The sequence below is a fragment of the Zalophus californianus genome, chromosome 4 (assembly GCF_009762305.2).
Source record: "Zalophus californianus isolate mZalCal1 chromosome 4, mZalCal1.pri.v2, whole genome shotgun sequence".
NCBI lineage: Eukaryota > Metazoa > Chordata > Mammalia > Carnivora > Otariidae > Zalophus > Zalophus californianus.
Genome location: NC_045598.1, coordinates 56,204,542 through 56,228,537, shown reverse-complemented (window position 1 = coordinate 56,228,537; position 23,996 = coordinate 56,204,542). Strand labels below are relative to the sequence as shown.

Here is a 23,996-nt window from a genome sequence, read left to right as displayed (position 1 = left end):
TTTTTTAGTAGGATGCTTTTTAACCTCCTTGTACTTGTGGTCCTTCGAATTTTTTCTTGTGGTTGACTTCAAGTTTTAAAAGCATTGTGGTCTGAAAATATGCATGGTATATTCTTGGTCTTTTTATATTCATTGAGACTTGATTTGTGACCCAGTATATGATCTATTCTGGAGAATGTTCCATGTGCACTTGAGAAGAATGTGTATTCTGCTACTTTAGGATGAAATGTTCTGAATATATTTGTGATGTCCATCTCGTCCAGTGAGTCATTCAAAGCTCTTGTATCCTTGCTGATCTTCTGCTTGTATGATTTGTCCATTGCTATGAGTGAGATGTTAAAGTCTCCCACTATTATTGTAATGAGTTTCTTTAACTTTGTTATCAATTGCTTTATATATTTGACTGCTCCCAAGTTAGGGGCATAAATATTTACAATTATTAGATCTTCTTGTTGGATAGATTCTTTTATTCTGATATAGTGTCCTTATTCATCTCTTATCAGTGTTTGGTTTAAAATCTAATTTGTCTGATATAAGGATGGCTATCCCAGCTTTCTTTTGATGTCCATTAGCATGATGAATTGTTCTCCACCCCTTCACTTTCTATCTGGAGCTGTGGTGGGTCTGAAATGAGTGTCTTGTAGACAGCATATCAATGGGTCTTGTTTTTTATCCAATCTGATGCCCTGTGTCTTTTGATTGTAGCATTTAGCCCAGTTACATTTGGAGGAATTATTGAAAGATATGAATTTAGTGCCATTGTATTACCTGTAATGTCACTGTTCCTGTAGATTTTGTCTGTTCCTTTCTGGTCTACCCTTGTAGGTTAAGGACCTCTTGTCCCAAGCTGCTTTCAGGATTTTCTGTTTATCTCTGAAATTTGCAAGCTTCACTATTATATGTCAAGGTGTTGACCTATTTTTATTGATTTTAAGGGGGTGGTTCCCTGTGCCTCATGGACTTGAATGCCTGTTTCCTTCCCCAGATTAAGAAAGTTCTCAGCAATAATTTGTTCAAATAAACCTTCTCCCCCTCTCTCTCTCTTCATTTTCTGGGGCCCCAATTATCCCTATATTATATTGCTTTATGGAATCACTGAGTTCTCAAACTCACCCTTAGTGATCTACTGGTTGTCTTTCTCTCTTCTTCTCAGCTTCCTTATTTTCCATCATTTTGTCTTCTACATCACTGACTCTCTCTTCTGCCTCATTTGTCCTAGCTGTGAGAGCCTCCATTTGTGACTACATCCTGGTAATAGCATTGATGAAGCATAGTTGGAAGAAAAGCAGAGAGGGACAACAGGCCCTCACCCTAAGGGCAAACCACGCTTAAAAAGATTTTATACCACCCTGGAATTAGCCCTCCACCCTTTCCCATGTGATAGATAGATGACAAAAACCTGATTGGATGACAGGCTCATGGAGGTTAATTAGATTAAAACAGTCCACCAACAAGCCCATGAAAACCCCTAGACTTAGAAACTTCAGTGGCAACCCTCTCAGGTCCTCTCCCTCTTTGGGAGCTGTGTACTCTACCATTCAATAAACTTTGCCACCACTTAATAAGTCTTGCTTTGCTGCCCACCACTCTGTCTGGTCTATCTATTCATTCTTAGAAGCAGCATGACCAAGAATTGTGGGCACCGATGAAGAAGGAAATCCTGTAACAGCATTTTTAATTTCAGCCTGAATAGATTTTAGTTCTTTTATTCCTACAGAAAGGAATTCTCTAGTGTCTTCTATGCTGTTTTCAAGCCCAGCTAGTAGCTTTATAATCATTGTTTTAAATTCTATTTCATACATCTTACTTATATCCCTATTGATTAAATCCCTGGCAGTGAGTACTGCCTCCTGTTCTTTCTTTTGGGGTGAATTTCTCCATCTCATCATTATGTCCAGAAAAGAACAGAAGGAAGAGAGTTTCAAATCTCCAAAGTTTACAGACTCCTGTGTCATGGACCTGCACTGTTCAAAAACTTCCGTACTTTTAAAAATACAGTGAAACCATTCAACAATGTAAAAACTACAATGTCTAGCATCTGATAATAAATTACTAGATATGACATATTGTGTGATCATTTCATAATAAATACTATATTGAATCGTGTTGTACACCTGAAGCTAGTATGTTGTTTGCCAATATACTTCAATAGAAAAGTAATAAGAAGAAAAGAAATAATACCATACATGCAAAGAAACAGAAAATATATTACCCATAACCAGGGGGAAAAGTCAGTCAATAGAAACATATGCAGGAATGACAGAGATAATGGAATTAACCAACACTTTAACATAATTATAAGTATATTGTAGGATATGAAGGAAATAGGGAATATAGTGATAGAATGGATGATATAAAAACAGATCCAAATAGAAGTTGTAAAGATTAAAAATACAATACCCCAAATGAAAAATCTATGTAATGAAATTAAGAGCAAATTAGACACAGAAGAAAAGATCTGTAAACTTGAGAAAGCCATAGACACTACCCAAAATAAAGAGGAAACAAAACTTTGCCTCAGTGAGCTGTGTGAAAGTATGAAATTAAGTAGTGTGTATAAAAGGAGCCTAGGTGGGCACCTGGGTGGCTCATCGGTTAAGCGTCCAACTCTTGGTTTTGGCTCAGGTCATGATCTCATGGATCAGTTGAGGGATCCAGCCCCACGATGGGTTCCCACTCAGCAGGGAGTCTGTCTGAGGACTCTCTTCTTCTGCCCCTCCCCCCACTTCCATGCACTCACATGCGCACTCTCTCCCAAATAAACCTTAAAAAAAAAAAAAAAAAAATAGGAACCCAGGAATGAGAGAAGAAAAAGGAAGGACATAAAAATTACTGGCCAAAAATAATGGCTGCATTTTTTTCTAAATGTGATGAAGACCATAAACCCACAGAAGCTCACATAACCCCCAGCAAAAGAAACAAAACTACACCAAGACACATATAATCAGGTTGCTAAAAACTATTGATAGAGAAACCTTAAAAGCATCCAAAGAAAAACACACTTTCTACAGAAAAATAAAAGTGACAGTAGACTTCTTGTAAAAATCTTCAATCCCAGAGAACAATTACATGATATTGTCTTAGATCTGCTATATTGACCGGGAGTTGGTGGCAGTTCAGCACCAATGAAACTTTGGGCAGGGACTATCAGTACCTCACCAGCCACCAGTGACAGTCCCCTCATTATGAGACAGCCTTTGGCTGATCCAGCTCCAAAATTCTATTTTAGTCACCTTCCTGGACTACTCTTAGTTCTGTTTTAGGTCATGATCCCCATATTTTGAGACAAATATTTGCATAGGAGGTTATTGGGAAGTACACTCAGGAACGCTTGTAAGAAAGTGATGGAGTTGGGATGGGGCAAAAGAAAAAGTTGAACTGCAGTGCAGCTGATCCCATGAGGGGTTCTGAAGGTGGGATGGCTCTTCAGAATTCTCTCAAACTGAGAGAAAGCCCTGGGCCTTTGTACCTTTATGTAAACCAGTCACTGAATATGGGTTGTTTCTGATGAGGAGGTGTAACCTTGGGTAAGACAACTCCCTTCTGCCAAGCACACAATTCCTAAAGAGGACTGCAGCCAATATTCCTGGCAGCTGGGAGAATTCATGACATAGCACTGAATGGAGGTCTGTGTGGAACACCTCACATTCACCACAGAGGGTCCCTAGCACCCCTAGCAGGCAGTGTGGAGGATTTGTGTTAGTAAGAGAGAAAGAGGGACAAAAGAGAGGTGGTGAAAATCAGTTTTCAGTTATTTTTTACTTTAGTATTTACTAATTTTAATTTCTCTTATTAAAAAGTAATGCCTGTATATTGTAGATGATTTGGAAATAAAATTTTAAATCACCCATAATCTTATCAACCAGAATCAACCCTATGAAAATCTTGGAGTTCCTTCTCCAGAACTTTATGTCTCTTAATGACTCAAGAGAAAGTAGCTCTCTTTGTCTTCTAAAACTTACATGATTGGATTAGGTTAGGATTAAAGACTGACAATAATTTTTCCTAAAAATTCATGGTGAAGCTAAAAATACAATGGTAAAGACCTGCCATTCTTGTTCATTATGTACAACGTCTCAGACTTTTGTATTTGTGGGTTTTCATCAGCTTCCAGTTTACTTGGAAATTCTAAAGATTGCATCCATCTTTAGATTTTAGCAGTCTCAATCTCATGATTCTTCAGTGACCTGATTTGTCAGGCAGCACCTTATGCTCAGGCAGAATCCAAATTTCTTTCTCTTCCCTAGCTTCGTTGATATTCTTGTGTCCCCTCCACAAAGACTTGTATTCCACCTATTGCTAGGCTAGAACATTATCGAGCATTATACTCATTGTTCATTAAATTCCAATGTCAAACCATAAATTGGAAGGAATTACACAATTTACAAATCACCCAAATGTTGACTGAATTGAACTTTTGGATTCACCGTTGGCTAATTCCTAAAATGACTATCTTTTCTTTTGTTTACTTAAACTATTAGGAAGTTTGCTTTTGGTGACATGGGCAGCAGTGCCATCTGCAGGTCTCCTCTGATGCAGCTCTTACTAGTCTTGGGCTCTCAAAAGGGATTTGACTCTATGAATATTTATGGCTTTATAATGTCAAATACAAAGTGATAGTAAGCACAATTTTAAGAAGCATAAATTTACAGGTACAGATCCCTGTTAGGGATTTTTTAAACCACTGAGCTAATATCAATTGTCGTATTCATATTTAAAATACTAAACATAATATATAGACCTAGAATGTATACTGAATGAGCATAAATATTGGGATCATAGAGGACTGGGTTCTAATTGTGGCTCCATTACTTACCAGCTCCATTGTTTACCAAAATTTTAATCTCTCTGACATGAAATTTCCTTATTTATAAAATGAGAATAGTATTTCCTTCTTGACATCTTTGAGAGCTCAAATGAGATTATATGTACAAAGCGTCTCATATAGAATGTGCATACAATGTGCCCCAATGAACTGTAGTTCCCTTTCCCTTAAAAGTAAAACAAACAAATAAAAAAAAAAATCTAAGGACTATTGTCTTCATACCCCATGTGTAAAACAGGGATGATACCATGTACCTTGGGGAGTTATTCTGATGATTGAAAACAATATGTCTAAAATGTCTAGCTCATAATGTGGTACACAATGCACCTGCAATTAAAATATAGCCATGAATATTGTTAGCTTTCTCCTAGGACCAAATCGCAGAGGCCCAAGCCTTAAAGGCTCACAGGTCTTTGGGCAATCATGTTTCATCCCAGTTGTTAACCCCATTCACAAACACAAGTTTCATAGATTCAGTGCTTCATCTTCTCTCCACTTGTGTTCATTCTATCAACCATTTTTTGAGTGTCCACAATGTGCAGGAACTTTTCTAGTGGGAGTAAAACAGACAAGATCTCTGCTTCCTAGTGTGATAAATCACCCGATTTAGCCCTTTGTAGAACTACAGTGACTTTGACCTCAGCTTATGTATCCCATCAAATACCAGGATATGGGGACTGAGACAATTAGCTCTAAAAAACATTATATTCTAGAAAAATCTTCTTTTTTGAAGCAAGTCCCATCAGATATTTGCTTAGGTACAGCCCCAGCCGTTTGCCTCTTAAACTGTTTAATATGTGTAGCACGATAGTGCTTGATTTTCCAACAACTCCCCAAAGCTTGTTTCACATACTCCCTCCTTTTAAAAATTCATATTCTCCTCTCTCTCTACCAAGCTGGGAAGATTAAAGTAGCAGTACATTTCTAATAGGCTAGTCTGAGATGGTCAATAGGATCTGACTATTGTATACAGTTAGCAAATTTCTAAAAAGGAAGCTCTATTTCAGAAAGGAGTTTTTGAGAATAACTGAATCCACATCTCAGATAAGTTTAATAAGAATGATTTAACTTGGACATAATCCATGACAAAATTTATGCTTCTAAAAATACACTCACAATGGGAGTCCCACATGGCCTCCCGTACAAGGAGGGGTAGCCGTGTGTTTCTGTGTGTCTTTCTTCCCCCAGTCCTGATCTGTCAACTGTGTTGTCCTGTCCTGAGCACAAGGGCACTTGAGACGGCACTATCTGTGCACCACGGGTTGTCCAAGAGGCTGACAAAATCCTTCCATGTACCGTTTGTTATGCCCTTGCAGCCATTACTAGCACAGCTTTGCTAACCTCACGCTTTTATCTTGTCTCTGCTTTTATGTTGCATTCTGCTTTTCTCCTGCACACGGTAATGTCCTCTCTGTGCATCCTCTTTTCTTTTGCTTCAGCTCTCAGCCATGTTGGAGAGACCATTTACCTTTGGGAAATGATTTTCTTTTGTCACCAACCCCCTCACCATGTGCTTCTTCTGTAACACACCCTGGATCTTGGGAACAGGAAACAGTAAGTGTGTTTTGGTTTGTTGTTGTTTTTTTTTTTTCCATTCCAGAACATCCTGGGCCATAGCTACACAGCAGGGATCAAAGCAGGCACACATCAAAAACACCCCAACCGAGAGGAGCAGCCCTGAAGCTTCTTCAGTGCCTCTGGCTCTTGTTATCATCACTGCCTGTGAGTCATGTATATCTCATCTCATCTTTCCCATTTGCTGTGCCTTCTCCAGGCTCTGCAAGAAATATGCTCTTTACCAAACTTCCTTAACAATTCAAGATAAAAAAAAAAAAAAACTCCTTCAACTTTTCCCTCCTTTCTTCCTCATATAATTAGTAATAGATAAATAATTTCAATGATACTCACTTATTCATTTGACAATTCTTAAGCTCTTATAGTGTGCCAGGTACTATGCTAAGTATTGAGGCTAGAAAAATGAATGACACACTCCCCACTCTTGGGGAGCTTTTGAGTAATGGAACAAGGCAACCAACACACAAACAGATAGCTCTAATAGAGTGTAACAAAGTCAGTGGTGGAAGCAGGCAAAGGGTCATTTGGGAGTCAACTGGAGGGACACCATTTCTCAGATAAGGTGATGTCCCTCGTTGAGTGTTTTTCCAGGCAAAGGGTGCTGGGATGTTGAGAAGGGTTATGTGGAAGTAGGGCCTTATAGAAAGGGGCAAATCACAGGGATGAGAAATAACAGATTTGTTCTGTTAAGGAGAAGTAATAGCAGCAAGATGGCTGAACTATGTGTCTGAGGCAGAGAGTTACTGGAGATAGAGCCGGGAAGAAAGAACATCATAAAAATTTATCTGACTCATATTCAAAAACATGGGCTTTATCCTATAAAGATGAACTTTACTAAAATGCAACCTCCTTGTGTCCAGTTGAATAACAGGCCCCCAAGTAAGTTCATGTCCTAATGCCAAAAACCTGTGATTATATACCTCATATAACTTTAAAAAAAAAACTTTGCATATGTGATTAAAATTAAGATCTTGAGTCATAGCAATTATCCTGGATTATCTGGGTAGACCCAATATAATCACAAGGGTCCTTAGAAAAGAAAGACAGGAGGAGTATCAGAAACAAAGAGATGTAAAGATGGAAGCAAAAAGCAGAGAAGAGAAGATGCTGTGCAGCTGGCTTTAAGACAGGAAGGGGCCACAAGTCGAAGAATATAGGCAGCCTCTAGAAGCTGGAAAAGTTAAGGAAACAGATTCTCTCCTAGAGGCTCCAGAAGGAAAGTGACCCTGTATAACCAATTTAGACTTCTGACCTCTAGAACCATAAGATAATAAATTTGTGTTGCTTTACTCACTAAGTGTGTGGTAATAATAAGAAATTAATATAACTCCTTAAGACCAGGAGCTTTGGGGTTTTTTTTTCTTCTATATCTTAAATAGTATCAGAATACACCACCCCAAAATATGCCTCTTTGGCATATGGGTTATTTTGAGCTAAAGGCTACTGAGAACCAGAACACCCAGAAAAAGTTCTAAAATCAGGGCACACGTCTCCCTTTTGTAAAAGAAATTCTCATTTATGAAGGAAATTTCCATTTGTAAAGATGTCTCCCTTTCCTATGCCAGGAAGAGGAGAACTCAGCAACACACCAATAGAGAAGGCACTGACAAATCTGGTTAACAAACCCTGTCAAACCTTATTAAACTCTTGTTTACCATACATTTTCTGGTCATCTTCCAACAACTTGCGTTTCTTCCCAAAAGCCCTCTACCCCTTTATCAACCATGTCCGAAATGTAAAATTTTAACACAATGACTATTTATTTAGCTCACAATTCTGCAGTTCAGCAATCTCAGCTGGGCTCAGAAGGACAGTTTTTCTGGTCTTACCTGATCTGGAATAGCCTCAGCTGAGCCGAATCATCTTCATTTCATGTGGTCTCTCGAACATTCTAAACAGGCTAGACTGGGCTTTCTTCATGGCAGTCAAAAGTCCCCTACTGCATTCTGTCACTCTAAGGAAGTCACAGTCCAGCCCATATTCAAGGAGTGAGAAAACAGACTCCATTTCTTGATAGGAGAACTTGTAAAGACAGATTGCATGGGGCATGGATAAGGGCCACCATTTGTCATCAGTCTTCCATGTGATCCAATGATTCTTTTCTGTCTTACCCCAGCATCATAACTACTCTCCTTCTGAAGTGACAGTAAAAATAAGCTAACATTTATTAAGCACCTGTTGCCAGGCAGTATTCTGAGCACTTCGTGTTAATAATTTGTTTTATTCTCATAAGAACTCTTTGTGGTAGGTATAATTATCATTGGCACAATAAAAGAGGAAACAAAGTCACAAGGAGGTAAAATAATTTAAGAGATCCTTTCCACCAGGAAAAAAGAAAAAGATCTCAGAGGATGAGTCATGTGATGTTGATGAGAATTAAGCCAGAATTGAACAGTTCTCCAGATCATCTGAAAGCATGAGCACTTTTCCATAGGTTCCTGTCACAACAAAAGGCATTTCTTTTCCAGAAGATTCAGAGGGTAAAAGCACTCAAGAAAATGAAGTTGTCCCACCATTGTTATAGAGATACTATCTACAATCTCAGCCAATGATTTTTAAAAGGCAAATTTTTAAATCGTCTTTAATGGAAAGAATTCCTCTGTATAACTTTTCTTCACCATCCCTATGGAATCCATTTTTGTTTTAATTCCAGCAATATGAATCAGGTGACAATGATGCCAGATTCAGGGAACATCAGGAACTATAGGGACTTATAATCTGACATAGTGAAGTAAACTTGAATTAATTAGACAATACTAGAGGAAGCACCAACTAGGTAATTCTAGAGCATTGAGCCTTTCCTCAGAGCCAATAATGTCCCTAAATGACCTCGACTTTGAAGCATGCTCTAACCAACAAGACCAAGGTCTGCTGTCTCTGATCTACCTCTGATCTTGCCTTTTAAGCTTTTCTTCCCCTGATACCAGGCATTGTTTCTCAACCTTGCCTATCAACTCAGACCTCATGAGTCTGAATCTCTCTCTAAAGAGATTTGGCAAACACTACCTTATCTCTCATGTAGCATGATTTTAACTAACATGACTCTTTGAATCTAGCATGATTATAGCCTAATTCTGATTGGCTTGACTGAGTCCTAAAAGCTGGGTTCATGAAAATTGGTTTCCATGGTAAGAAGTAAATTTTGCCTGTGAACTCATTCTGGACATTCATATTGGGTATAGCTCAAATGGGAGACAAGGCCTGGAGCCCCACCACTTGATAATCAAAAGTGACATAGAAAAGTGCTAAAATGGCATCCATATGGGCCACACATGGGCTGTCGGAAGTAAACATTCTCTGATGGGAAGAAAAGATCAAGATTAATAAATATGAAAACAAATATGCTTTAACATACCCCAAATGTAGTTGCTATATTCCATACCAAGGCCATTTCAATTCTGACTAAATTGAGAGTAAAAGCAGTGAGACTTCGGGCTTTTACTTATAGGTTGGATAAATAATCTTTTTGAAATTTAATATCCTAACATGTAAAGTGGGAGTTTTGTACCAGATTGTCTCTAAGTTCCTTTATACTAATCTTGGATTCTAAGTCTAGTCTAATAATAGTCTAAGTCTATACTAATCTAGTCAAATAAAATATGATAAGTCATCGGTATGACTGAATGTTTATTGAATTGATTGTAGTTTTACTATACTAATCTGATTGGTTAATTCAATAAAGACCAACAAGTCTATTTATTTCTGTAAAGCCAGCTAATGTTTCCAACTTAATTCAAGTTTGGATATGGGTCTGGGAGGAAGAAGGAACTCCTTGTCACTCACTTCCTTTTCTCTTCACCTCTTATCTTTCCAGAACCTCTGAAAGGGTCCGGTGATCCAATGACTGATTAAATAGTTTCATCCCTTCCAAAGTAGAGAAATTCATTTAATGCCCTTCAGAGAAGAGATCGCACCCCTGTTTCTTCTACCTTATTTCAGATGTGAACTTTATACTGATTCTTTCAAATCTATGATCTGCTAGTTATGAGTTCCACAACCATAATAATCTAAAATAGATCTTTTGAATATAACAGTTAAAATATAATTTCAGTGCAACTGGAGCCTTTCTAAATTGGTTATTAAAAGAAATTCCTAATTAAATAAGCATCTCTAATTAATGAATATAAATAATAACACATTAGGCACTCAGAAATGTGTCCTCATGCAAAAATATATTTAAAAAGTAATTTAATGGGGCACCTGGGTGGCTCAGTCAGTTAAGCTTCTGCCTTCAGCTCAGGTCATGATCCCAGGGTCCTGGGACTGAGCCCCATGTCAGGCTCCCTTTCCCTCTGCTCCAAACCCCGGCTCACTTTCTCTCCTGCTCACTCTCTCTCAAATAAATAAATAAATAAAGTCTTTTAAAAAAATTAAAAATTAAAAAAATTAGAAAGTAATTTAACCAAACAGGAGATGATTCAAACAAAAAATTTAAAGTATTTATTCAGAAGTATGAACACTAAAAATCAAAGTGATTTTGAATCACAAGATTCTTTGAATAATTGCCACAACTGCATACAACTGGGCAGTTATGATTAACTTAGCTAAAGAAAGATTATGAGAGGGGCTCCTGGGTGGCTCAGAAGGCATCTGCCTTTGGCTCAGGTCATGATCCCAGGGTCCTGGGATCGAGCCCCGCATCAGGCTCCCTGCTCAGCGGGAAGCCTGCTTCTCCCTCTCCCACTCCCCCTGCTTGTGTTCCCTCTCTCGCCGTGTCTCTGTCAAATAAATAAATAAAATCTTAAAAAAAACAAAAGATTATGAGAGATTTACAGTGGGAAGAAAAAGCTAGCAAATCTGATTGAATGTGAATTTCTGCATTTATGATTGAAGCCAGGAAAAGACATTGTAGCAGCTTCATGGAATATTTCACAGCTCTAATGTACATTTTTGTGCCATTATCAGCAGCATTGTAAGCTAACTGTCAAAGCTTGCATGGTAAGCTATTAGTATCTGCTGATTTGGTTATTTTTACCCCTCAACCTTTTTTTTAATATGTAAGATTAGCAGAGTTTGGAAATAAGTAATTCAACAAGTCTGATTTGAGTATCTTTAATGAATCCTTTTCTGATATTTCACTTTTTCATAATTATATGTGATGTCTTATCTAATATTTGGCCAAATGTTTAATTATAAAATACCATTAAAGCTCCATAACTTATGCACACCTTTACCATGTTTACTTTTACGCGTGGCTTTTCTCCTTCTCTTCCCCTGTATGCCCTTGTACTATTCTGCTGATTATATGGAAGGGCCTTCTGAGAAGTAACTTAATTCTGGCAGAGGTTTTCAATCTGACATCTTATTTTACAAACCTGATTGGAATTCAGCGTATTGAATAATGGCTTGAATAGTTTGGGCCAAGCTAAAGCATTCTATTGCACAAATACCCTAAAAAACAATCTGCTTGCCCATTTTCTACCGTGGCCCAAGGCCATCTGGGTATAAAATATCTACTTTATTGAACAGGCAGTTTTTTTAAACATGGCTATTCTCTTTCATAAATCATAATAGCATCCTCATCAGATATAGATACTACCTTGCTAAATGGGCTTACCTTTTCCTTTTGTGCAGTTATGCTCCCAGAGTCACTTTTACATAGTGAATTAGCCTTGAGAAGGATGAGGTGTTGTTCATTCATCTTTTCAGTCATTCATTCCTAGGTATTGCTCTTGCTCCTTGAGACCCATACAAGGTTACGGCTGCCCAAGACATGGTCCACAATTAACTGCTGCTTTCTTAAAATTTTATGTATGTATGTATGTATGTATGTATGTATGTATGTATGTATGTATGTATGTATTTATTTATTTACTGCTTCACATTGGAAGATCATAGAGCTACCTTTGCCATATTATGAAGTAAATACTGGATATTGCTCAAGGGTACATATAATTAGCTTCTCACTTGAATTTAGGAAGTACTACTGTTCATTTGTTTAAATTTAAAGGCAAACAAACAAACAAAAAAACCTTGAAGTTGTCATAGAGATTAGTAGTAAAATTTTAAAAAATGTATACTGAGCACATAACCCTATTATTATTACATACCAACCTCAGTTGCACTTAATAATAAATGTGTTGACTATTTTTATGGGTAGGTGTCAGGGTAGTGACCGAAAAGTAACTAAAAGATCCATTTATCCAAAATGACTCCTTTGACAGTCAACCCTAATACAGAAAATTTACACCATTCATTCACTCATATTTCTCCATTCATTTATTCACTCACTAACACCAGCTATATGCTCTGCATTGTGTTAGACAATGGGGATAAAAGGGTAAATAAAATAACCTAATCTTGATATAGAGAAGCTGACAGACTGTTAGAGAAACAGATAAATAAATTGCCAATTATAATATAATATGGGTGCTTAACAGGGAAATACAAAGCCGTGAGGTAATATATACCATATATTGTATATTCTTGGGGTTATATTGTCTATCCTAATGAAATAAAACATCTCAATGAATGCAAAAAATAATAAACTAGGCAATCAAACACTTGTCCTCATGCAAACTGTAAAGATGTTTGATGAAGAAAGGGACTTTGTCTTTTGATTCATCATCATATAGATAGTGTATGGCACTATTTGTATCTTACAAGTCTTAACAGTGGCCTTTTTTAAGTTTCTTGCCTCCTGCATTATCCAACCTCCATTACCATCATATTACACCTAATGCCATCAGTCATAAAATTCCATAATCTCACTTCCCCATTTCCAAAGATATGCAACACAGGCCCTCCCAAGCTGTTCTGTATGAAGTTCAAGCAGTTCCCAAAATTTATTTCAAAACAAATATTTATCAATTGGTGAACTTCAGCTCCCAACCAAAATTAAGCACTAAGGACTAGATTTATCCTCTTGCCTGAAATAATAAAAAATTAACATAACAGTGTCCAAGATATTGGACATCATCCAATAAAAAACAATGATTACTAAACAAGGTAAGCCAGTTTAGTGCTATGAAAGGTTTCTGTGAGGCGCCTGGGTGGCTCAGTCGGTCAAGTGTCTGCCTTCGGCTCAGGTCATGATCCCAGGGTCCTGGAATCGAGTCCCACATCAGGCTCCTTGCTCGGTGGGAAGCCTGCTTCTCCCTCTGCCTGCCGCTCCCCCTGCTTGTGCTCTCTCTTTCTCTGACAAATGAATAAATAAAATCTTAAGAAAGGAAGAAAGAGAAAGAAAGAAAGAAAGAAAGAAAGAAAGAAAGAAAGAAAGAAAGAAAGAAAGAAAGCAAGCAAGCAAGCAAGCAAGCTTCTGTGCTGTGATGCCCGAAAGTGAACCTAGAAGATTCTCTAAATTGAGGAGATGAAGCTGAGAATCTGGGGAGAATAAGTTGACTTAAAGTTCACAGGAAGGAGTCCTATAGAGGGAGAAATCTACAGAGAGAGAATTCTGAAGCTCTGCATCATGTCCCCCTTAAGTACTCTGCTGAAATATTTATTCTGCTTTTATGTAAGCAAATTAACCAAAGCCAAGAGAATCGCCGGACTGGATTAGAGGTAACAGTGCTAGTCATCCACATAGAGCTGAGCATAGGACCTATCTATTCCTACCATGCAGACTAGAAAATCTCACGAGTGATGGAGAATTTGGTAGATGACACAGAAAAGTGTTTCCACACAGAAAAGTACTTGGACCATATTGGAAAACTGGCCTTACACTGAGCACTGCTTCAATCCCACCTAAGAAATCTTAAAAACAAAACTCAAAAGGACCTGTTTTCAAAAACACTGAGTCCCAGAACAAAGCACAAGCCCATTTAAGGGAATACAAATAAATCTAGCAACCAATGAGGTAAAATTTAAAATGCCTGGTATCCAATAAAAAATTACTAGGCATGCAAAAAAGCAGAAAAATATAACCCATAATTAAGATAAAAATCAGCCAATTGACATTGACACATATGTTCTAATTACCAGAGAGGTATATTAAAACATTCAAAAATTTAAGTAGAGATATGGGAGATACAACAAAGACCCAAAAAGAAATTCTAGAGATGAAAACTACACTGTCTGATATGAAAATATACTAGATGGTATTAATTGATTAATCCAAAACAAGGCAGTAAAAAAAGGGGAGGGGAGACAAAGAACAGAAGAAATGAACAGAAAACAAATAATAAGATGATAGGCTCAAATTTAACCACATCAATAGTCACATTAAATATGAACAGTCTATATACCCCAACTAAAAGGCACATACTGTCAGACTGGATAAAAAAACAAGACCAAACTATATAAGCCGACAAGAAATTCAGTTTTAAACTTAAACACATTAATTGGTTTTAAAAGATGGTTCTTTGAGAAGATCAATAAAATTGATAAAACTCTAGCCAGACTTACCAGTGAAAAAAAAGGAAAAAGGTACAATTACCAATATCAGGAATGAGAGATGCAACATAACTACAGATTCTATAGATATTAAAAAATATATATTGAATTATTATGTACAACATTATACCAGTATATTCACTAACTTAGATGAAGTGGATAAATTCTTTGAAAGACACAAATTAATAAATCTTATGAAATAGATATCTCAAATGAAATATATAACCTAGACTCCTATCTCTATTAAAGAAACAGAATCTGTCATTAACACCCTGTAAAAAACAAAAGCTCCCGGCTTAAATGGCTTCACTGATGAAGTCTACCAAACGCTGAAGGGAGAAATAATAGTAATTCTGTACAAAGTCTTACAGAAAAGTTAAGAACTGATAATTTCCAACTCATTTTTCAAAGCCATCATAAACTAGACAAAAGCATTACAAGAAAAAATACAGTATAGACCAATATCCTACATGAATGTAGATGTAAAAACTCAAATAGAATCTAAAAGTTGATAAAAATGATAATAAATGTTTCTGGGTTATCCTAGAAATCCAAAGTTGCTTTAATATTCTGAAAAAAATAAATATAATTCACCATATTAACAAACTAATAAATAATATTCACATGATAATCTTAATGAATACAGAAAAAGCATTTGACATAATCTAACATCCATTCCTGATTAAAAAAACCTCATTAAGTAGAAAATTTACTCAACCTGATAAAGGACATCTATGAAAAAATCTATAGGTAATATCATACTTTATGGTGAAAGACTCAATATAAGATCAGGAACTAGACAAGAATGTCCTATCTCACCACTTCTATCCAACACTTTCCTGGAGGTTCTGGCCAGTGCAATAAGACAAGAAAATAAAAGAAATAAAAAGCATCTAGATTAGGGCGCCTGGGTGGCTCAGATGGTTAAGCATCTGCCTTCGGCTCAGGTCATGATCCCAGGGTCATGGGATCGAGCCCCACGTCGGGCTCCTGGCTCAGCGAGGAGCCTGCTTCTCCCTCTGTCTCTCCCCCTGCTCATGCTTTCTCTCTCTGTATCTCTGTGTCTCAAACGAATAAATAAAATCTTAAAAAAAAAAAAAGCAGCTAGATTGGAAAGGAAGAAGTAAAACTGTCTTTATTTATAGCAACATGATCTTCTATTAGAAAATATGATGGAATCTACTTAAAAAGTGGCTAAAATAAGTGAGTTTAGAAAGACTGCAGGATACAAGATCAATTTACAAAAATTAAATTTATTTCCATATGCTGGCACCTAACAAGCAGAAATTCAAATTTAAAAAACTACCATTTACAATAGCATAAAATATTTAGTAACTACTCACTAAGTCCTGGACTTTACCATACAATGACAAACAAGGGCACTGTCTCAAGAAGCCAAGTAGGGAAACAAACACAAAAACAGGTAATACACTGTGATAAGTAAAGGAATGAAGATATGTGTGGACATTCAGTCAATTGTTAACAACTTTCTCCTATTAGTAAACCTATTTTCCCATTGTCTGAGAATGAGCCATAAGCAATCTAAAATTTCATAAACTGGATTAGCACAACCAGAATTCCTAATGCCATTAGAATAGCTCTTTTTCTGATGTTCATGTGCCTGAAGTTAAGAGGATAAGTCATTCCTAATCCACGTTTAAGGTTCTTTTGTCTAATAAACCAGTTCTCTGGCCCAGAAAAGGTGAAAAAAGTCTGGTTCTAAAAGATTTCAGCTGCCCATTCTTTGCATTTGTACCAACTGGCAGAACCAGAGAATTTAAAGCGGACTCAGGCCTTAAATAGCTGAGACACCATTAGTCCATTAGGGCTGGCCCAGATCCTCTTTTGTGCTTTTTGCATGTGTGTGAATCAAGAGCTAATTAATTTAAGACTATAATCAAGATTTTAAGGAAAATATTTTATTCTTTAGAGAAAACAAACCCAAATCCTTACTCATTCATTTACTAGCACAATTTTAAGACTATTCTTGTGCTCAATTCACTAAGGCAGTTCTTTTAGTAACCTATACTAACTTGGCTGAAAAACAAGTTTTATTGAGTTCTTATACTGATGCCCTAAGCATACAGGATCTACCTTTTTAAGATATCAGATGTCAAAACATCACACCCAAGCCAGGGACTACAAACAACTTAAACTATTACTCACACAGGTATGTGCAAACAAGGGGGATTCCCTGAGTGATAAGCAGGACCCACCAGTAAGAGGGCAGTCTAGTATCTACTAGTGAGGAGAGAAGACAGAGTGTGCATGGTCAGGGGACTTGATGTATCTCTCCTTCCCCATGACATTTTTTAATGATGCCAGGGCAGTCTTAGTTTTGGCAGTGATGGGGAGACAAGAGGGCAGGATAGGTTGCCTCGGTGTGATTTATGGAGGTGCAGTAGAAGTAAATGCAGAGCTTTTGCTAGTCTACTGGTTTTCACCCTGGGGGAGCAGCTGGGGTGGCTGCCATTTTCCATCCTGACGGGTGTTGAATGGTTTAGCCAAATGTCAATGTTCTGGGTGAATTTAATTTGTTCAGCAATAATCCAAGAAGCTTACAAACTAAAGTGGAAGACAGACATGCTAACAAATGAAACAACATAATGTGATATATACAAAAGTGGACTTATATAAAAGTTTCCCAAAAAGTACAAAAAAGAGCATTGTATCTGAGGCATCACCTGAAGGTGATGCTCTATCAGGGTTGTGACAGAAACTAGGCATTTACCAGATGGGCAACAGAAGCAAGGGAATTCCATGCAAAGGAGCTAAACTGTGTGAAGAAAGGGAAGCATGAAATGGTACACAATTGATGAGAAACAAAGAAGAGTTTGGTACTGCTGGAGCACAAAAGAAAGGAGAGAGTGGCAGATGAGGGCACAAAGACATAGGCAGGGATCCAGGTGTAGGGGACTTTATAGCTGTGCTAAAGTGCTTGGACTTTATCCGGTAAGTAATGCAGACCTCTGGAAAGGCTCTAAGAAGGGACATGGTCTAATTTTCCTTTAAGAATGACTCTGGCAGTGTTGCTGAGGAATAGCTGAAGACACAGATTAGGGACAAGTGAGCTGGGAAGCTTCCAGGAGCATCTATCTACATGGAGCACTAAAATATTATTGAGCATGTAATAAAATCGAGAAAATAATATTTACCAGAACTGACACATGTAGTTGGAAGTAATGCTTACAAGAATGCAGACTGGAATCAGTCTGAAATCAGACTGCTCTGGTTTGAATGCCACCTCCACTGAGCAAGCAATTCCTTCAGGGTAAGAAGCATCAGAGGTGCTACAGGAGGGGAGAAGAATGGACAAGTAAGTCATATGGAGAAGATGAATATCTTACAGCATCTGAAATTTAATCAGGAACTCTTGATATACCTACCCATTTCCACTCAACCATTCCTCCCCTAAAGTCTTAAAGAACAGTTTAAGTTCAGTTGCTAAAACTCCTAATTAGTTCTCCTGTGTATCCGAATACAAAAACGGCCCTAATTCTTCATCTATCCCTGTATCCATGACCTCGCTATGTGACACTATAGTTCTCACTAAAGGCAGAGGCTATTTTCATACCCCTTGAGATATGGGCTGGTCTCATGACTTGTTTTGGCTAACAGAAGGTGGTGGAAGTGACAGTGTTATCAGTTCTGAGCCTAGCCCTTAAGGAGCTTTTTGTATTTCTATTTGCTCACTTTCATTTCTGCCATGGGCAAGAGAATATGCCCAGGTTACCCTACTGGACAAACACATGTGGTAAAGCCAATTTACCCCACTCATCCCAGCTGACACCTGGAGATTAGCCAATAGCCAGGCAAATCCAATTATGAGAGCAGATCCAGCCAATATCAGCAAATCTACCTACCCACCCAACCCAGGACCTGACTGTTGGAGGACACTGAGGTTTGATGTTTAATTTTTATGTTACAGTAGATAAGTGATAGGCCCCATGACCCCATTTTCTTACATCCCAGGCATATCAATTAACATAACACAAAATCCTATACTTCTACCTACAAAACAGACCTCAAATCTATCCACTTTTTTTTCCATCTGCATTGCTCCACTCTAGACTAAGAACCATCACCACCTCACCTGAACTATTACTGCTTTCTCTAGTTCTACTCCAGACACCTACAATCTGTTCTTCAGATATCAGGGAGAGTGATGTAAGTCAGATCACCTCAGTCATTCCCCTGTTCAAAACCTTTTAATTTCTTTGTATTGCTCTCAGAATACAATCTAATCCAAGCTCTTCACCATGACCTCTAAGCCCTGCATGGTCTGCCATGTGCCAGGATGACAAAGTAGCTTGTATTATACTCTCCAAAATGGTTTCTTCCAAGAAATGTGTAATCGGTTCCTATTAAGAAATCTCTGCTTGAAGAAAGGTGTCTTACTGTTTCAATTCATGGAATATTATTTTGGTAAATGTACCAAAATATATCAAAATTAAACAGTTTCAATGGGATATTACTCAGCCATCGGCTCAGATGGTTAAGTGTCTGCCTTCGGCTCAGGTCATGATCCCAGGGTCCTGGGATCGAGGCCTGCATCGGGCTCCCTGCTCCTTGGGAGCCTGCTTCTCCCTCTGCTTCTCTCTCTCTCTCTCTCTCCACCTCTGAGTCTCATGAATAAATAAATAAAATCTTTTAAAAAAAAAAAGTGAAATCTCATGGAATGCCTGGGTGGCTCAGTAGGTTAGGCGGCTGCCTTCGGCTCAGGGCATCATCCCAGGGTCCTGGGATTGAGTCTCGTATCTGGCTCCCTGCTCAGCAGGGAGCCTGCTTCTTCCCTTCACTCCGCCTGCTGCTCCCCCTGCTTGTGCTCTCTCTCTCCAGCAAATAAATAAATAAAATCTTTTTTAAAAAAGTAAATCTTGCTATTTGCAACAATGTGGATGGAGCTAGAGTGTATTATGCTAAGTGAAATAATTCAGTCAGAAAAAGACAAATACCATATAATCATGGAATTTAGGAAAGAAAACAGATGAACATACGGGGGGGGCGGGGAGGAGTGAGGGAAACAAACCATAAGAGACTCTTAACAATGGAGAATAAACTGAGGGTTGATGGAGAGAGGTGGGGGGTGGGGGATGGGCTAGGTGGGTGGTGGGCATTAAAGAGGGCACTTATGATGAGCACTGGGTGTTGTATGTAAACGGTAAGTCACTGAATTCTACTCCAGAAACCAATATTGCACTGTATGTCAACTAACTAAAATTTAAATTAAAAAAAATGAAAGTTTCTTTGGCAGATATATAAATTGAAAATGAAGATCTGATTTTTCCAAACAACAAAACATTAAAGTGGAGAATAAGAGGAGAGAATGAAAGAAAAAGTAACAATAGACTGGTGACCCAGTGTATAACAACGAAATGACAGAAAAATACAGATAGACTTGAGAAAGAGGTCCACATTTTGGGCGTTAGAAGCTAAGAGGTCAAAACACTACTTTGGAAAGGATATAGCCCAGCTGTTTTCTGACTTGACACCAAGAGAGAATACATAGAAATGGGTTGCCCTCAGGTAAGAGGTGTTGGCTGGAAGATTAGATATGAAATCAAACTCCCTATGAATGAGCATTGGTAAATATCACTTAATATTTGTATAGAGGGTACTTTGTGCTAAAAAATGTTTTTGCATATTTTCCTTGTTTTATACCTGAAGAACTCAGGGTTCCATGAGGGTCAGTGCACAGTAATTAGATTTCATTCTGACTTTGATCAAGCATGTTAACTTGATGATTCACATGATCCATGAGCCAATACGTCTTCCAGGAATGAATCGCTATGATTTGTATTTTTTAAATGGCCCTCAAGCCGCTGACTTCTAGGATTGAAATAGGCTGGAGAATAAAGGCTACCACAGATGCAAAACTAAATACAAAAATCACCAAAATCCATTCCTACAATTAAGCAACGTGGCTACGGCCCCGGAATACCAAGGGCATCAAAGGAATACCTACGAAAGGCATTTGGTATAGTCATGGTCACCAGTCAGGTTGGTTTTCATCTCCCAAAAATGCTCCTCAATAGAAAATGCAGTTTGTCAATGCTTCGTCACTCAGCTGGTGTAGGTTTTCTAGCACCTGGCTGCCACAAAGCCTCTGCTTTGGCCCCTTTCAATGGAAGGTGAAAATGAAGAAAAGCAGCTGGGTTCTGACATTCCTGGAATTTCTCCTCAGTGGATTGACAGTATATAGGTATCACAACATGGCCCATAATTCTATTCAAGAAGAGACACTTCTGAGAAAACAAAATCCAACAGAAATAGTACAAGAGATAGAAATTCCTTTGAACATTGCCTCCCAAACTGCCTACTCTGCCCTCTCTCACTCTGCTCCCATCACCAGATACCCTGTCCATCCGCTCTGTGTCCACACCCTGCCAGTCCTTCAGATGCCAACTCGCTCTACTTCCCTATGAAGCCTTCAAACTATTACAGCCCCCAGTCATCTCTTGAACAAACTTATCAAAATCAGAATTCATTCTCTCTGCATCTCTAAAACATCTCTCCATCACACACACATACACACACACACACACACACACACACACAGTGTATACTTTCTCAAGTATTTGTACCATATTTCAATCCAGAAACCAAGCGGTCATCCTTTCTCTATCTTTCATTTCCTCAGTGTACTTACCAAGCACAAAATGTGATCAGTCCTTTTCTGAAATATCTCTTGAATCTTACCATTCATATCCAACCCCAATGCATCACATCAGTTACCTTCACTTGTTTGGTCTCTGATTTATCTTGCCCAAATCTCCCATTCCAATATATTATATACAACGTATTCAAAGTAGTCTTAATAAAATGCAAATCAGATGGTATTACTCTTCTGAATACCACATTCCAGTGATTCCCTCTGTTCTCATGATATGGGTCTCAATTTCTTTACATAGTTTACAAAGCTTTACAAAATCTGGCTTATGGTCATCTCAAATCTGGCTTCATCTTTTGCCATTTCCCCAAATCACACTCACTTCTAGACTTTGGTGAATGCTACAGGCTATGTCTGAACACTCTTCTCCCTGCCCTTTGACTGGCTAACTTTTACATATTCTCCTTATCTCAGCTTAGAGACTTCCTCAAAAATCCCTCTGGGACCTCCATATACCAATACAGATGTTCATCCTATGTGATACTACAGTATCCTGTGTTACCATCATTTTATAGAGACAGAGCTCTTAGTTGTAAACAATGAAACCAATTTCAGTTCATCAAGCAGCTACACAAATAATTTTATTAGGTAGCTAACAGAATCTCTGATATGGCTAAAGTATGGGGTTTGGAGAATACCAGGCCAGTGATAATACTCCAGGGTCCACTGTAGAATGGCTCCACTGGAGACACTATGACAGCCTAGGATGGGCAGAGACCTAGCTGGTGCTGGACACCAGGGGCTACCACTAGTACCTCTGCCCCTTCCTCCGACTGGTGAAGCCCCAGTCACATGCCTTTGCCCTCATTGCAAGGCAGGCTGGGAAATGAAGCTCCTATCTTCTATTTTGGGAATGCTCAGGTTGTTTGACTGAGGAGGTCTAGGGTTAATAGTCATAACCACTTCTTAAATTCAAAATGGATAATGGGTTTCTCAAAAAATATTAAAGTTGTCAGCTGGTAGAGTAGATACTTTGTTTCCAGGGACTCCTTTGGGCAGCACCATGTCTGTGCTGACAAACAACTAAAGCTGATGGAAATGTGAAGGAAATAGTGCTGAGGTGCAGAACAAACAGGCACTAGTGACAAGTGCGGGGATGAAAAGGGTTTCATCCTCAGCAAATCTAAAGGACATAAAATCCTCAGCCTCGAGGCGCCTGGGTGGTTCAGTCTTTAAGTGTCTGCCTTCGGCTCAGGTCCCAGGGTCCTGGGATCGAGCCCCACATCGGGCTCCCTGCTTGGCGGGAAGCCTGCTTCTCCCTCTCCCACTCCCCCTGCTTGTGCTCTCTCTCTCGCTGTGTCTCTCTCTGTCAAATAAATAAATAAAATCTTTAAAAAAAATCTTCAGTGTGGTCCATATATACAATGGAATATTACCCAGCCATCAGAAAGGATGAATACCCAACTTTTACATCAACATGGATGGGACTGGAGGAGATTGTGGTAAGTGAAATAAGTCAAGCAGAGAAAGTCAATTATCACATGGTTTCACTTATTTGTGGAACATAAGGAAGAGCATGTAGGGCATTAGGAGAAGGAAGGGAAAGATGAAGGGACGGGAACTGGAGGGAGAGATGAACCATGAGAGACTATGGACTCTGAGAAACAAACTGAGGGTTCTAGAGGGGAGGGGGGTGGGGGATGGGTTAGCCCGGTGATGGGTATTAAGGAGGGCACGTGCTGCATGGAGCACTGGGTGTTATAGACAAACAATGGATCGTGGATCACCACATCAAAAACTAATGATGTATTTGTATGGTGATTAACATAACATAATAAAATTTTTTAAAAAAGCCCTATAAGTCCATAGAGAGTTATTACAAGACGTCTAGATGTAGACTAATGTATACATCATAATTTATAGGTTATATAAAAATATCAACCTACTTTTTGAATTTTTATTTTGTTACAATTGTGATTGATATACTATACATTTATACTCAGTTAATATCACTATGTATTTTCTTATTCAACAATTGCAATGCTATTCACTATTATTATGAAATGATCTGTGATATTTTTATGTCTTCAAAAAGGTTCTTTGAAAAGCATAGAAAATTATTGATATATTAAAAATGCTATTTAAAAAAAAATCTTCAGCCTCATTCTAACTAGGGTGATGAATGGGGCCAATAAGGCAACCAGAGAGGGTTGGAGGCGCTACAGTGTGTTTCCATAACACTCCATACTTGTTCCAATCATAACACTTATAAAATGTTATTGAATAGTTCATTAGTTTCCTGTTGTCCTTGCAGAGTGACAACATCTGTGACGACAGGGACAGTACCCATCTGTCTGGCCCATAGACGATATGTAATAGATGTTTTAAAAAATAAGTTAAGTGAAGGAATCCATGAGAGTGAAGATGAGAGGTAGGTCAGGGCCAGAGAATGATGCCAGATTCCAGTGGGGTGACCCGGATCAGCTCAGTCCTGACGCTAGCCACTCCCACACAGCTCCTTTCTTTCCAATCCACTTGTCATTCTCTCTGGGAAGGATTGAGGTCTCTGGAAAACAGCCAAAAAGCTGTTATGGGAACGGCAAGCCCAAATAATGCTGAAGCATCAGGAGGATCTGAGTGCTGAAAGCCACT

General features: G+C 38.3%; 1 protein-coding gene across 2 annotated transcripts in view; it reads left to right on the top strand.

Annotated features, from left to right (window-relative positions):
* DEPDC1 (DEP domain containing 1) overlaps window positions 1–10,458 on the top strand; it is a 37,637-nt gene extending 27,179 nt beyond the window's left edge. The window contains exons 12-13 of one of the 2 annotated variants that reach the window (XR_003525341.2): window positions 6,265–6,379; window positions 10,215–10,458. Coding sequence is in view for 1 of the 2 variants with exons in the window: in XM_027626215.2 (XP_027482016.1) it covers window positions 6,426–6,506 (81 nt within the window). In the remaining variant the exon portion in view is untranslated. Of the gene's footprint in view, window positions 1–6,264; window positions 6,380–6,425; window positions 6,548–10,214 lie in introns of both variants that reach the window. The other variant, XM_027626215.2, reaches the window with a different exon arrangement.
* The last annotated feature ends 13,538 nt before the right edge of the window (window positions 10,459–23,996 follow it).